This window comes from Octopus bimaculoides, chromosome 6, assembly GCF_046866305.1.
Source record: "Octopus bimaculoides isolate indiv1 chromosome 6, ASM4686630v1, whole genome shotgun sequence".
Classification (NCBI taxonomy): Eukaryota; Metazoa; Mollusca; class Cephalopoda; order Octopoda; family Octopodidae; genus Octopus; species Octopus bimaculoides.
This window is the reverse complement of record NC_142933.1, coordinates 73,943,173-73,959,944: the sequence shown is the minus strand read 5'-3', so window position 1 is coordinate 73,959,944 and position 16,772 is coordinate 73,943,173. Positions and strand designations below refer to the sequence as shown.

The 16,772-nt window shown below is 34.3% G+C and overlaps 1 protein-coding gene across 50 annotated transcripts in view; it reads right to left on the bottom strand.

Annotated features, from left to right (window-relative positions):
• Nucleotides 1-366: 366 nt before the first annotated feature.
• Nucleotides 367-16,772, bottom strand: part of LOC106868360 (agrin) — a 762,720-nt gene continuing 746,314 nt past the window's right edge. For all 50 annotated transcript variants that reach the window (XM_089354065.1, XM_089354050.1, XM_089354052.1 and 47 more), the window contains 8 exons: nt 15,176-15,293; nt 11,606-11,717; nt 11,101-11,217; nt 9,987-10,173; nt 9,258-9,330; nt 5,199-5,438; nt 3,547-3,650; nt 367-742 (listed from right to left, as the gene is read on the bottom strand). In XM_089354065.1, coding sequence (XP_089210191.1) covers nt 594-742; nt 3,547-3,650; nt 5,199-5,438; nt 9,258-9,330; nt 9,987-10,173; nt 11,101-11,217; nt 11,606-11,717; nt 15,176-15,293 — 1,100 coding nt within the window. In that variant the 3' untranslated portion in view covers nt 367-593. The remainder of the gene's footprint in view (nt 743-3,546; nt 3,651-5,198; nt 5,439-9,257; nt 9,331-9,986; nt 10,174-11,100; nt 11,218-11,605; nt 11,718-15,175; nt 15,294-16,772) is intronic.

Genomic DNA, 16,772 nt, shown 5'->3' with positions numbered 1-16,772 from the left:
ACATGTGTGTATACTGTTTTATTTTAATAGTATATAAATTGAAGAATTCATACATATACATACATACATATGTATATATATATATATATATATATATATATATATATATATATATACATATATATACACATACATACACATATATATATATATATATATATATATATATATATATATATATATATATATATATATATATACACATTTATTTATGTATGTTGTATATGTATGTATGTATATGTTCTTCTGTAAGGGTAAATAAAAGATGGATAAGGAAGAGCTGTTTGCTAATGTTGTGATATTTCCACCAACGATTAAAGATGATCCTTCAAATATGAAGGCTGATAAAACTTTAATAAAATTGTCTTTTGTTTTATTTTTTGTTTGTTTTGAGTTTTTTTAATCAACAATTTATTTTTCTTTTCTTTTTTCTTTTTTGTTTTTCATTTTTTTTTTGTTTTTGTTTTTGGTTTGTCTTGTAGCAGTATCTTATAATTTGTCAAAAGATAGGCCTGGCACAACCATTAAGAATAGAGTCTAAATTGTGCACAAGAATGAAACCTATCCACAAGGACCAGACAAAAAAGACGTCATTAACTGCAATATGCAATAGGGCTACTGTCGTCTTTTCTATCTGACACCAAGTTTAGACGTTGATCATCCACTTCAACAAAATCCATACAACCTTCAAATCCAACATAGTAATCTTTTGGAAGTCCCATTGGAAGGTTCTTTTTGCCTCCTGGAGAAAAAAAATAAAATTATATATTAAAATAACAGTCAAGCATACAAAAATACGGAAATTTACAATACAAATTTAATAAAGAAAATACTGTGTTATTAATATAAAAGAAATATATAGTATTTCTGAAGAAAATAATATATATACACACACGTATGTGTGTGTGTGGGTATTAATCAATAAAATTCCAACTTAGTCTGATTTTCACATTTTATTATTTGCAATTTTTAAAATTTTACAATATTGAAATAAACTAGTACTTTCACTTGTGGAACACAGCAGTTACTACATAAACTTCATGATTGTGTAATGCATGAAAGTACTAGTCTATTTCAATATTATAAAAGTTAACAAGAGAAACAGAGGCAGGCAGAAACAAGGAAAATGCCCCTTGTATTTGAATACTATACATATATGTTTTTAAAAAGACTTTTCATTTAAATTTGCCAAAATTTAATTTTTCCAAAATTTGTTATCCATATCTACAGTTGAGAAGATCTCAAGGATCGAAACCGGTACTGAAATGTTTTTTATAAAAGTATTTTAGCATCTTCTACCATGACTTTTTACCCATGACCATTTATTATGGACACATGTGTCTGTGGAGTACTCAGCCATTTGCACATTAATTTCACAAGTAGGCTGTTCTGTTGTTCAGATCAACAGCAACCCTCATCATTGTAAATGATGGAATGCCAGTAATAATAATAATATATATATATTATTGTAAACCAGGTAGTTCATGATGGAGTCATACCCAATGACTGGCGTAGCAGCACCATAGTCAACTGCTACAAGGGTAAAGGTTATGCTCTAAATAGAAATAACTATGGGGGTGTCAAACTGCTGGATCAGGTGATGAAGGTCATGGAGAGGGTCATAACTCAACTAATTAGGGAGAGAGTCTGCTTAGATGAGATGCAGTTCAGTTTTGTGCCAGGTAGAAAAGCACCACTGATGCCATATTCCTGGTTTGACAACTACAGGAGAAATACCTAGCTAAAGATAAACCCCTATACTTAGCCTTTGTGGACTTGGAGAAAGCCTTTGACATCAAAATGAAAATCAAATGGAAATTGTAGTTGTGACACCCGTGCCTGTGGCACGTAAAAAGCACCGTCTAAATGTGGCTGATGCCAGTGCCGCCTTGACTGGCTTCCGTGCCGGTGGCACATAAAAAGCACCAACTGATCATGGCCATTGCAAGCCTGCTCTGGCCACTGTGCCGGTGGCACGTAAAAAGCACCCACTACATTCACAGACTGGAACCTGGTGCAGCCTCCTGGCTTCCCAAACCCCAGTCGAACCGTCCAACCCATGCTAGCATGGAAAATGGACGTTAAACGATGATGATGATGATGATGATGATATATATATATATATATATATATATATTTACATACATTCATATATATATATATATGTGTGTGTATGTTTGTATGCATATGTGCTGCCAAATCTGTTAATGCTACAATACACACACACTTCGGAACTGTCTAATTTTCCTCTTACTCACTTTCCTATTGCCCTTATCTTTACCCACTCATCCAGCTGTATCATTTATGCCATTCATTATTACAGAACTCATTAAATTCTATTTTCCTTACCATAAAGCTCATCACTTCACTTCTGCAGCCCATCTTGACATCTATATATAGGGGATTAAATTGGACCAACTGTGCTAAGTACACTTTGCATCCCCCCCCCCTTCTCCTCTTATACTTCTTGTCACATCAACTGCATTCATTCTGTCTGCTGTTATACTCATCTTCTCGCACATACACTGAGTTTCAGTTTTTGCTTTACCTCCTGGGTCACATTGCCTTTTATCATCACTCTGTCCTCTTGGTCATGCTGGCTTTATTATATATACTTATTTCAGAGTACTGAGTACCCTTATCACTCATTCACCTATCATGCATTCCCTTTATCACTTTCAATCATACCCATGTCAATCAGACCCCTTGTCCCTTAGTGGCTGAGCATGTCCCTTAGTGGCTGACAATATGTGCATCTTTGATGACAAGCAGGTGTAATGGTGGAGCATCATAGCCATGTATTGTGAGGGATTCTTTAGGTTGGAATAAATGTAGCAAAAGGAAAATTTGGAGGTAATATTACCAATTTTCATACTTTTTAGGAGTAAGTAAATAGGAAATAACAATTGCTACCCAAGGACAAAATTTGTGTTATTTAATAATAGAGAAGCTGATGAAAATAAGCATGTGTATGTGTATATATATATATATATATATATATATATATATATATGTATTTATATATATTTTTATACCAAAATTAGGCAAAAATATTGTATCTGTTGACAAACATAGCAAAATACTCACAAGTGAGTTTTTGTATTTATATTGATTTAAATGAGAGCTCAAAACTGATCCATTGAAAATACTTTATTATAATAATGATAATTATAATAAAGTATTTTCAATGGATCAGTTTTGAGCTCTCATTTAAATCGATATATATATATATATATATATATATAAAAGATACAGAAATAATTCTCAAATGCATGATAATGCTAATACAATAGCATGAACAGCATAAACTATCCATATATTACAGGAAAAAAATTGTAACATATGGATAGTTTATGCTGTTCATACTATTGTATTAGCATTATCATGCGTTTATGAATAAATTATTACTGTGTCTTTCAATACATCTCAACGATTCTAAAGCAAACTTTGTTTACTGTCATCGTAAGTTGAAAGTATATATATATATATATATATATATAATGCCACATTCAATACTCAGCAAATTTAAAAAATGTTAATATTTACCTATCCATAATTCTCCATCTGTGTCCAGTTTTGTAGCCCCACTAAGTGAAGACCTTTTGACTGGAACAGCATCATCTACTCTAAGAATTCCTTCTTCTTGGTTTCTGTTAGAAATAGAAAAATAATTTTAGGAAATTGTGTAAATAAGAAATACATAAAAAAAACAACAAAAAAGTAATTTATTTCTGTCAATAAATTAGATTTATTTTTTTACAAAAGTGATTACACTATTATAGATTTTCATGAATTTTTCATGTTATATTAAAAATGTCCTCATTTATGTAATTTGCATATTGGAAAACTTTTGGTGTTTTGTTGGTGTGAAGTGGTTTCTTAGGTTAATGAAACTGAAGTAGATAATGTAGTAGGTGATTTAGTAGTTATCCAGAGACAAACATTTCAATAGTATAGCTAATGTGTTGATGTAGTTGGTGAGATTATAATTAGTGCAAGTGATGTTACAGTTATTGAATGTTGTACAGAAAAGGTGGTATTACAGGCAATGTAGAAGATACAGTAAATGTTGATATATAATTAATGAAGCTGATAGTAACAGGTGTTGTTATAGCTAATATAGGTGATATAGTCAGTAGGTCTTTTTGCTGTTTAGCCTGAGATCAACTCTGATTGAGCAGAGCTATGAACAAAGGTGTTTTTAGAGTTACCTATGATTACACACTTTTTAATGTGTCCTTTCTTTACTCAAAATGTAAGCTGAGAAAAATTTGGTTTCTAAACAACTAATTAACTAATACAAATACAATACAAACTTTTATGTATTACAGATTTATCTATAGCAAATAAGTTTCTCATGCAGTCAATCAATTTAATTCCCATGTTTACATTCGAAACAGTTGTAATTATATATAATGATTAAATCCTCTCATTTTCCTGATATTTACAAAGAATTTTATATATTTAATAACCAAAGGATCATTTAATCTACCTATCCAGAGATACATCTAGTTCAATTATAACAAGCACTGGCCTCAGTATTCAATCTATTATATTCTATTAGATCAAGTAACTACAAAGAGGCTACCTTACTTGTTCATAATGTAGTAAAGGACAGTAATAGCAGTTGGTGCTTTTACAATTATTAACAAAACAAGTTTATTTATAGATGATTGTAGTCTGTGAATGCAATGTTTACTAATCCTGATTTAATAGACTTCAACTTTGAGAACATTCAAAAGACTAAAACCCTAAGCCAACTATGCATTTCTCATTGTTATTGTTGTTGCTCTTCTTAAAGCCCTGATAAGACTTCATTTAGTAGACCTGCAGATAATTGATAGTTAATCAAAATATAAAATCAATAATATGACCATTATCGTTAAAAGGCATATAGTCCTTTAATCCCAAGACTGTTGAAAGTAGAGAAAGAGAGAATTGGGTGCTAAACTAACCCTATTGTTACTACATTCCAGTTGAAATATAATGCCTTTATTTCAACTTATTTTGAAAGTAATGAAGTATTTAGTAAATTAACTGTGTAACTATTAAGTTGGTCTTTAGAACATACATCAACATGAAATTTTAATGAAATTTTAGATCCTTATAAGACATAAAGATTGTATCAGAGAGCTAGGAGCAGTCTCAGACAAGTTTGTATCAAAAATGTGGAAAGGAGAAATGGATTGTCTAAATACCTTTCTACTTCAATGACATGCCATTCATTATTTTTAATTTTTAATGTAGAACGAATAATATGGAGGTTTTCTTCTGTTTGAGCTCCAAGGTTGTAACTCAGTTGCATTTTCCCTTTCACGAGTGCCACAGCAAAATAATCTTGTCGTACAGTATTGCCTTGATTCATTATGAACAAGAGTCCACTTCTCTTCTTACTTTTAAAGCGTAGACGGAATTTATTGGCTTGTTGAGAAGTTTTTCTGGAAGTGAATGTTGATAAATATGACAGGATTAAAACAAAGATTGGTGAAAAGGAGATGATCAAAATGGTTGTTTTTGTTGTTGTTAAAGAGCCCTTGGTAAACCACATTCAACATACTTATAAGTAAAGTGGTAGCTAATCAACAGATAATTCTTTCTAATTATGGCACAAGGTCAGCAATTTTAAGGAAAGGGGACAAGTCAGTTTTATCAACCCCCAGTACTTGACTGGCGTTTTATTTTAGCAATGAAAGTGAAGTTGATCTCAATGCTATTTGAACTTAGCATGTAAAAAACCCAGAAGAAATGCTTCTATGCATTTTTTCCTGTGCAATAATGATTCTGTCAGCTCACTGTCTATGATTTGCACATGAGGCCTTAGCTTCAAGATCATCAATAATATATAGCAAGAATGATGATGATGGTAATGATGATGACAATGACAATGATGATGCCAATGCAATTTTAATGTACAACCTTCTTTCAGCATGTGTAGTCACGTGATGTCATAACTTGCCCTTCCTTTAAAAGAACAGGGAAAAGTACCTTATCTTTTATCTCTGAACATTCCTGCCCATGGGTATTAATAATTGCCTTCAATTCTCCTAATCAACTTCGCTTCATTAATATGTTTGCAATTTAGCAACCACAATTATTATTTCTTTTTTTTTTTTATCTCGCTGCTAACTTTAACTCCCTCCCTCATAATCCTAGTATTATTATCAACCTTCTTATGGTGGTGAGCTGGCAGAATCGTTAGCACACTAAATGAAATGCTTAGCAGTATTTTGCCTGTCAGTACGTTCTGAGTTCAAATTCTGCCAAGGTTGATTTTGCCCTTTCCATAAATAATAATTTCAATACATTGTATAAAACCAACGAACAATTATAAATAATTATAACTATTTATAAAATATTTTAATAATCTTATTAAAATCTATATTTATTTATTTTTATAAAACCAACGAAGATTTCAACAAATTAAGTACCAGGGTCAACAAATTAAGTACCAGTGAAACACTGGAGTTGATGTAATTGACTTGTCCCCTCCCACCAAATTTCAGGCCTTGTGCCTTTAGTCGAAAGGATTATTATTAACCATCTTGTTGTCTTTCATTTTCCTGATCTTTACCTTCTCCATTTATTATTTTACAAATGTTCTAACACTCATTGATTACACTAGTCTGCATAATTTTTTTTTTATTGGCTGTATGGTATCTTTTTCTGAATATAGATGAAAAATAATGAGTCATTGTGTTTTTTATTCATCTCTATCACATCAGGTTGTCAAGTTATGCAGAGATGTTACTTTTCTCCTTTTGTATAATATGAGTAAATGATAAATTAAAATGCTTATTTTATATTGGCTTAAATGTTAAATCTAATATATTTTTCTTTATTTTCAGTCTGTGAATATGTCTAGAGGCTGCATCAATTCACCAGATATATTCTATTATGTCTGTGGGTAATTCACCCCTTCGATTTCCAGGAGAAATATTACTCCTTTGTTGAAGCACTGCTATTTAGCTTATTTTAGCTGCAAACTGGGAGACCAGGACAAGCCATTTGCACCTCACAAAACTCACAAGAGTTGCATCAGAAAGCTTCAAATGTGATCAGTTGAAAAACTTAAATGTATGCTCTTTGGCGTACCAATGGTATGGTAGGAGCAGATGAACCACTGCTACTTTTGTATGACTAAAGTAGCTGGATTCAACAAGAAGACTAAAGATCACATAATATACCCAAATATTCCTTCAGCAATAAGGCCTGTTCCACACTCAGCTGATATTCCTGTACCTGTGCCACCCAAGACACAGGAAATTTCATCAGAGTCTGATACTGGTGATACTAATGAGATGGAAGTAGACTATGAGCCACCAACAAATGACGATCCCAAATTCTTCAACCAAGTTGAACTCAATGACTTGGTTAGAGACCTTAACCTTCCAAAAGAAAGTGCACCGTAACTAGGCTCTAGACTGCAGAAACACAAGCATCTAGCTCCTGGAGCAACATTCACTTGGTGCCGTCATCATGAAGTGGAATTCACTCAGTTCTTTGAGAAAGAGGATTATTTAGTTTTCTGTTCAAATATTTCTGGCCTTATTGAACACATGAAGATGTCGTACAAAGCAAATGAATGGAAGCTCTTCATTGATTCTTCTAACAGAAGCTTAAAGGCTGTTCTTCTCTACAATGGCAACACAGTTGCATCTGTGACAATTGGCCATAGTGTCCAAATGCCAGAAACTTATGAAAATATGAAGACAGTAATAACTGCAATCAAGTACATAACCACAATTTTCTCATTTGTGGTGATTTAAAAGTTATTGCTCTCCTACTAGGTCTTCATGGGGAATATACTGAGTATCCCTGTTTTCTATGTCTTTGGGGTAATTGGGCAGACAGCCAGCACTATGAACAAAAAGACTGGCCACCAAGAACCAGCTTCTTACCTGGAAATCACAACGTGAAAGCTGTGCCACTAGTTGACCCACCAAAAATTCTGCTGCCACCACTCCACATCGAATTAGGGCTTATGAAAAATTTTGTGAAGGCTCTGAACAAGAATGGAGCTGCTTTCAAGTAACTGGAGTCAAAGTTTCCTTGTATAAATGAAGGAAAGCTAAAAGCAGGAATCCTTGTTGGTCCCCAGATTCGGGAATTGATGAGGGACAAGCATTTTGAGGAAGCATTAACAGGTGTTGAAGTGAATGCCTGGTTTTCCTTCAAGAAGAGCGTCCAAAAACTTCTTGGAAAACAGCAGCTCCCCAGAATATGAAAAAATGATCCAAGACCTGATATCAAGTTTCCAAAAACTTGGGTCTAGAATGAGTGTAAAGATGCATTTTTTGCACTCGCATCTTGACTATTTTCCTGAGAATTGTGGGGACTACAGGGTGGAACTAGGAGGGCAGTTCCATTAAGACATTTGCACCCTGGAAACTCGATACAAGGGCAAATGAAATGTCAGCATGATGGTGGATTACTGCTGGTCATTGAAACGTGATGGTCCCACTGCACAACATAAGTGGAAATTAAAGCCGTCCTCCTTCCTTTGAATCAATATTTAGGCTAACCATTGGGAGCATATTTTTTTTACATTCATTTGATTTGATGTTAATAATTTTGATTCATTTCATGAAGGTGATTCATTTCATGTTGATTTGGAAAACATATTTTCTTAAAAGTAACAGAATGTACTTTTCCTTGATTACTTGCTTCATTTTAATAAAGTACTGATTTATTAAAAATTCACGTTTTATTATTATTAATTTGTATTTTATTTGACATCCTTATGTGACAGAGCAAAATGGTTTAGATATTTAAATCAGCACCCCAAGAATATGTAACATGGCATCCATGAATAAAAATTAAAAAAAAATTCCCAAATGCAGACCAGTGTTAATTAATTATTTTTTTTTAACTGTCCAACTCATAAAGTCTGCGACTTCCTCTTCCTTTATCATTTACTATTCTTATGCTCATTCTCTCTCCTTTGCCCTCTTTTTCTGTTTCTTCCCTCTTCCTCATCTCTTTTCCACAAATCCCAACCACTTCAGTACAATCAAAAAATAGTTTCCCTATGAAAGGCTCTGCATATAACAATACATTTTTTTTACATCCTCATGGCAAACCAGTTTATTCCACTTTTCAGTAAATTATACACATTGATTGCTAATGTAGACCATCACTAATTTCCTTGGATCCCACTTTACTTTAGAACTTAATCAGTTAAAACCTTCAGAAATTTGAAGGTGCTCAAATAGAACTAGAAAGGAAAAATAGAGTACAATTACAATAAAAACACTTACTTATGATCTAGTCCATTTAGATAAGCTAAAAATGTATCTCCTTCGAATTTCAGTTGAGATTTTGTTTCAATAGCTGTGGAATAGAATATATATAATAGCACAGAAATTAACAATTGAATAAAAAAAAAAAAATTGTTCTTTTTCTAATTCAAGATAATATACATGGAAATTGATAATTTAAATCAAGAGATTTTATTTCAACACCCTTTCATTACTATATTTTTATTGAAATACACCACTTTGTTTTTTAATCGATCTTGAAAATAATTACATATCAAGCAAAAATAACTGTTGTTTGAAATGTAAAGCAACATGAAATTTCAAAGAAGGTTTTAATTTGGATAATTTTAAACAGGAAGTTTGTATTATAGAACCAGGAGTAGTATCAGGTAAGTTAATATCAAAATAGTTACGACTTATAACAAGTTGGAAGATAAAATTGACTATTGAACAGTTTTTATTAATTTCCTATTACTTTAAATTATTTTAGCAAAATACATATTTATGTTAGTGTATATGTAAAAAAGAGGTTTGTGATTGATATGTATAGACATTTGTGTGAGTGTATTCGTTGTGAGAATAAGAGAAAGATACATAAAAATGAGTATGAATATTGTATGTAGCAGAAGGAAAGAAGAAGAGTAAAAGGGAGAAAAAGAGTTAAGTTTATGTGAGTGTATACTGAAAGAAAATTAACATCAAGTTTTGAGTGTTCAATTATTTACATACCATTCTGGCATTTGTGACCAGTGAACTGTTTATGGCATCGGCATTCAGCAATATGAAGCTTTGGAACACAGATGCCACCATTTAAACAAGGATTCTTTTTGCAGGGAGGACCTTTATATTTGGTGACTCCTTTTGTCTCTATAGCATCTGTGATTAGGTTATCATATAGTTTGTCATTAATATAGACCTGAAATAATAAAATATATGATATTTTCAAAATAGGCATAGGCATTGCTATGTATTTAATATTTTAACCATTTCATGAGACCCCTCTCCTATCATACTAGCATTGATAGTGGAAAGTCTTAAATTAGGAAAAGAAGTTGTTTTGTTTAGCCCTAGGTGGCCCTGATTTGGAGCCTTATGATGTAAGGCATTCCAGCAGTACTCGTTGCATCTTTTGTTCTAATCTAGTCTGCATTTTCTATATGTTCCTCATATTCTAAAATGACAGGTTGTGTTGTTTACAGTTGGTTGTGTGATTGCCTCATGATGCTTGAGAAGTGCTCAAACTTGAAATCTCTCTCTATGTGTGCAGCCCTATTATGAAAGATGTTACTCTTGTTAGTGTTACAATTTAATCTATTGTTAGTTGTTAGCTGTTAGCTAGATGCTCTTCCCATTGTCAGCCACTAGCAAATTGAACTGGATGTGATTATCATAGCATTGATGTTACAGTTGTCTTGCAAAACAAAGGGTTCTCTCCAGTCTGGAACTATTTCAATTCTGGTAATTTTTCTACATGAGTTACCTTTAGTTACACTTATGGAGCCATGTCACTTCGGTATAGTGGGGCAAAAACTTCTATATTATTAGAGGAACTTTTTGGAGTTGCTAGGCAGTTTATCTTCATGTCAATGTCAGTGCAGTCATTTCTCCTATACATACATGCTGATATCTTCAATTCCAAGCTGTTCTCTCAGATCACTTACATACCACTTTCCATTCATGAGTCAAAGTTGCAAATCCAATGGATCTGCAATGGATTCATATTTTCATATCCAAGTACGTGGTAATTATTTGTTATGCTTAATCTTTCTAAATAATTAGAATTACTTAATAACTAAGACATTTAATTAAACACAAAACTATTGTATGAAGTAAATGGTTTTACCCGTTGAATTGCACCATTCAAGCCTTTTTCAATGTTGGTATCACTTGGAACATCAAATATATCTCGAAAACCACCGATAAATATTCTTTGAGCTAAGTTTAACTTGGTAACTACACCCTGCAAAGTGATAAGACATATTTTATTGACAATGTACTTTATCATAAAATTTAAAGAAGTTGAAAATATAGCATTTCTGTTTTATGAGCTTTGTAAAATTATTTACTGAAGTATTGTTGACAAACAGTATCTAGCAAGATATACTTTGAAAAGAAGAAACTTTCTTTAGCCTGACTTATTTAAGATGATATATGATACTGAACGAAATTTTACAAGATAAAAAAAAAGTATTTCTACAAATGTCAAAAAATTTGTAACTAAAATGTTTACAATAATGAAGAAACAAAGCTTTTTACAAATTTCATATGGACAAAGAAAAAAATAACAGTCTCTTTAAATTTGAAGACAATATTATATAGCTATTTTGATACACTTTAAAATAACATACATCTGATTTTCCATCAGCAGATTTCTCATTATCAATAATCATTTCAATGGTTCGGTGGTGTCTTTTAATAACAACATTGTGCCAACTGTCTAATGATATTCTTTGGGAGCTCCTGTGGAAAAAGTAAACACAGCTTTAGAAAATTTGCATGCAGACAGATGCAAGTAAGGGCCCATGAACATATACACTCTCAAACACAGTTTGGCAGACATTTTCTAGCATATTTATATATTTATATATGCTTGTGTATGTGTGTATGTGAGGGGAAGTCAAAAATTATCTGCATTTTCACCGTAACATTATTATTGTCACACTACCTTCTGTGCATGCATGCTTATAGTTGGTACTATTGTGGTCATGTGATCAAAGTTTGAGCCTGATCATACAATTTTTCTTTCTGGCTTTACAATGTAAGCATAGCCACTCCACTAACAATGTACACCAAAGAAGAACAAAGAGCAGTGGTCTGATTTCTGTGGTTGGAAGATGTGTCAGGTGCTGAAATTCATCAGAGGCTTTCAGCACAATATACGGACAATGCACTCCCATGTAGGAGTGTGTTTATATGATTGAAAAGTTTAAAAGTGGCTGGACAAGCATGATACATGAAGAAGGAGCAGGACACCCATCAACTTCTACCACTGACAAGAAGATTCAACAAGCTTGAGAGATGGTAATGATGAACTGGTTCACCATTACCATCTCTCAGATCACTGTTCTTTGGTGCACATTTTTAGTAGAGCAGCCATGATTACACTGTAATGTTAGAAAGGAAAAATGGTGCAATCAGGCTCAAACTTCGATCACATGACCACAACAGTACCAACTAAAAGCATGGAGCAATGTTCAGGTTTTCCCATTGATTTTTATATTTTCTACTAACATACATACAAAAGTATGTATGTATATATATATGTGTGTGTTTGTATATATATTTATATGTATGTATATATATGTATGTATGTATATGTATGTATATATATGTAGCTATATATATGTATATATACGCTTTAGATACTAATAATTACAGAGGCATCAAGCTGTTAGATCAGGCTATGAAAGTTACGGAGAGGGTCATAGCCCAACTAATTAGGGAGCGAATCAATTTAGATGAGATACAGTTTGGGTTTGTGCCAAGTAAAAGCACCACTGATGCCATATTTCTAGTGAGACAGCTGCAGGAGAAATATCTAGCCAAGGATAAACCTCTGTACCTGGCCTTCGTTGACACGGAGAAAGCCTTTGACAGGGTCCCCCGATCCCTCATCTGGTGGTCAATGAGGAAACTTGGGATAGAAGAATGGTTAGTAAGAGCTGTGCGAGCCATGTACAGAGATGCTGTCAGTAAGGTGAGGGTTGGAAATGAGTACAGTAATGAATTCCGGTCAGAGGTAGGGGTCCACCAAGGTTCCGTCCTCAGCCCCCTCCTATTTATCAAAGTCCTCCAAGCGATCACAGAGGAATTCAAGACAGGTTGCCCCTGGGAGCTCCTCTATGCTGATGACCTTGCACTAATTGCGCAGTCACTATCAGAACTAGAGGAGAAGTTTAAGGTGTGGAAGCAAGGACTAGAATTGAAGGGCCTTAGAGTCAACCTAGCAAAAACCAAAATCCTAATAAGTAGGAAGGTAGATAAAACACAAGCCCCTTCAGGTAGATGGCCCTGCTCAGTATGCAGTAAAGGAGTAGGTAGTAACTCTATAAGATGTACCCGGTGCAAGCTATGGACACATAAGAGGTGCAGCAATATCAAAGGCAGATTAACTACGAAGTTAGTTTTTGTATGTGGCAGATGTTCAGGTGCAATAAACACTGTAAACAAACAGGAAACAACTTCTATCTCATTCCAGGGAGAAAAACTAGAGGTAGTCGATAGCTTCCGCTATCTGGGTGACCAAGTTAGTAGTGGGGGGTGGGTGCGCTGAAAGTGTAACTGCTAGAATAGGAATAGCCTGGGCCAAGTTTAGAGAGCTCTTACCCCTGCTGGCGACAAAGGGACTCTCACTCAGAGTAAAAGGCAGACTGTATGACGCATGTGTACGAACAGCCATGCTACATGGCAGTGAAACATGGGCTGTGACTGCTGAGGACATGCGTAAGCTCGCAAGGAATGAAGCCAGTATGCTCCGCTGGATGTGTAATGTAAATGTGCATACCCATCAGAGTGTAAGTATCTTGAGAGAAAAGCTGAACATAAGAAGCATCAGTTGTGGTGTGCAAGAGAGACGATTGCGCTGGTTTGGACATGTGGTGAGAATGAATGAGGATAGCTGCGTGAAAAAGTGCCACTCCCTAACAGTTGAGGGAACCCGTGGAAGAGGTAGGCCCAGGAAGACCTGGGCTGAGGTGGTGAGGCAAGACCTTCGAACATTGGGCCTCACCGAGGTGATGACTACTGACCGAGACCTTTGGAAATGTGCTGTGCGTGAGAAGACCCGGCAAGCCAAGTGAGATTGTTGCCAGTGCCCCTGGACTGGCTCTTGTGCGGGTGGCACATAAGATGTACCATCCTGAGCGTGACCGTTGCCAGTACCGCCTGACTGGCCTTGTAGGGTTTTCGAGCGAGATCGTTGCTAGTGCCCCGGGACTGGCTCTTGTGCGGGTGGCACATAAAAGACACCATTTCGAGCGTGGCCGTTTTCGTGCGGGTGACACGTAAAAGCACCCACTACACTCTCTGAGTGGTTGGCGTTAGGAAGGGCATCCAGCTGTAGAAACTCTGCCAAATTAGATTGGAGCCTGGTGTTGCCATCCGGTTTCACCAGTCCTCAGTCAAATCGTCCAACCCATGCTAGCATGGAAAGCGGACGTTAAACGATGATGATGATGATGATATATATATATATATATATATACACACACACACACACACACACACATATATATATATATATATATATATATATATATATATATATATATATATGGCTACACCAGGCTCCAATCTAATCTGTAGAAACTCTGCTAAATTAGATTGGAGCCTGGTGTAGCCATCCGGTTGCACCAGTCCTCAGTCAAATCGTTCAACCCATGCTAGCATGGAAAGCGGACGTTAAACGATGATGATGATGATGATATATATATTAAACATGCTATGGAAGAACAGACTTAAAGACAAGATATATATACATATATATATTCTTTTATTCTCTTACTTGTTTCAGTCATTTGATTGTGGCCATGCTGTAACACCACATTTAGTAGAGCAAATTGACTCCAGGGCTTATTTTTGTAAGCCTAGTACTTATTCTATTGGTCTCTTTTGCCAAACCACTAAGTTACGGGCACGTAAACACACCAGCCATGGTTGTCAAGTGATGTTGGGGGGACCCTCCACCACCCCACCCTATTTAGACTAGTGCACACACTTAAATATATCAAGATGTTGGTTCACTTGAATACAGAAGTAAGTTGATGAATCTACTGCCTGTGAACTGATATTTTTATATCTGAAAGTATTAAAAGATATGCATACATGCACACACTCATACACAAATCAGTTGTTTGTGCAATACCTTCACTTTTGAAAATCAATTCTATAAAACAACTTCAACAGAAAAATATACATACCTAACTTTAGTTGTACCTCCTCCTAAATTGAATGAAAATTCTACGTAATAGTTTTCCAAATTAAGAGCAATAAAATCGCCTTCACCTCCACTGTATTGACTGGCATAAAATAACATTCCTGTGAGAGATAAATAAAACAGATATGGACATTGTTAATATATATGTTTGATTTCATATATATATATATACATATATGTAAAAACAAAATAAGCTGCCAAAAAATAAATAAATGAATAAAATAAAAACTGAAAAATACACAGAGTTCTATGCACACACTTATATGTATATACTTACACAAATAGGACCATACACACACAAAATACATATCAAGAAATATACATGTATTTTCAAGAAGGGTGCGTAAAAAAGAGGAACGAAACAAAAACTGAGTGGCCAAGACAGAGAAAGCAGATATTTTACTGCTTGCCTTTCAGCCATGTTGAGTTGTCAACAGAAAGCAAATTTTTTACTGCTAGCTTTCAGTCATAGTCAGAGCAGTGATGTTAATTTATTTGTATTCTATTATTTTCAAGAAGGAAGTGTCAAAAAGAGGGACAAAATGAGTGATTGATCAGGAAAGAGAGAGCAGATATTTTACTGCTTATCTTTCAGCCATGTTAAGCCAGCAGACACATTATCATCTTCTTATCTCTTGATGTGCTGATGTTTTTACAGTCGTGTGCAGCAGAGATCAAAAACTTGCTTATTCAGAGGACTTTCCTCAGAGTCGACAGATTGAGATGAGAAATGCACTTTTAGTTAAATTACAAGTTTGTTTTATTGCTTTCTGATATATTTCATACAATTATTTGGTACCAAAGAGTACATATTCTATCTTTTATCTTCAACTTGTTTCAATCAGTAGATTGTGGCCATGCTTGGGTACCACCTTAAATAATTTTTAGTCTAATAAGTCTACCCCATAACTTTTTTAAAGCTTGGTGCTTATTCTTTTGGTTTCTTATGCTGAACTGCAAAGTTACAGAAATGTAAACAGAGCAACACCAGTTGTCAAGCATTGGTGAAGAACAAACAGACACAAAGACACACACACACACATATATACCACGTTTTTTTTTTCAGTTTTCCTCTATTAAGTCCACTTACAAATGTTTTCATCAGCCCAAGGCTGTAGTAGAAGACACTAGTAGAAGACTGGACCTGGAACCATGTGGTTGAGAAAAAAAATTCTTACCACACACCCATGCTTGCTTTCTAAAAAGATTTAACCAACAGTATTTTTGTTCCCTTCTTAAAACCTGAATTCAGTCATGTGGCCTCAGAGTTTTCCGGACTATTGAACACATCAAGCAAAAAGAAGAAACTGACAATTTGTGTGTGTGATTAAAAAGTAAAGATTCCATCCATTCGATCATGCCAATGCCTTAAAATTTAGTTTTAGATATTCAAAGTTATTTAAGAAAGGTACGTAAAGAAGTAAACTAGCACCTAAATGATCTATTAGCATAAAGCTTTAATTCATTTAAAGCGATTATAACCTAGTAGAATTTCTTATGCCTTCAATCACTCGCAAGATAGCAAAAGGGTTAATTAGTTCAGTTTAATCTCTACTTTCTCTAACTTTGGAACAGATAAG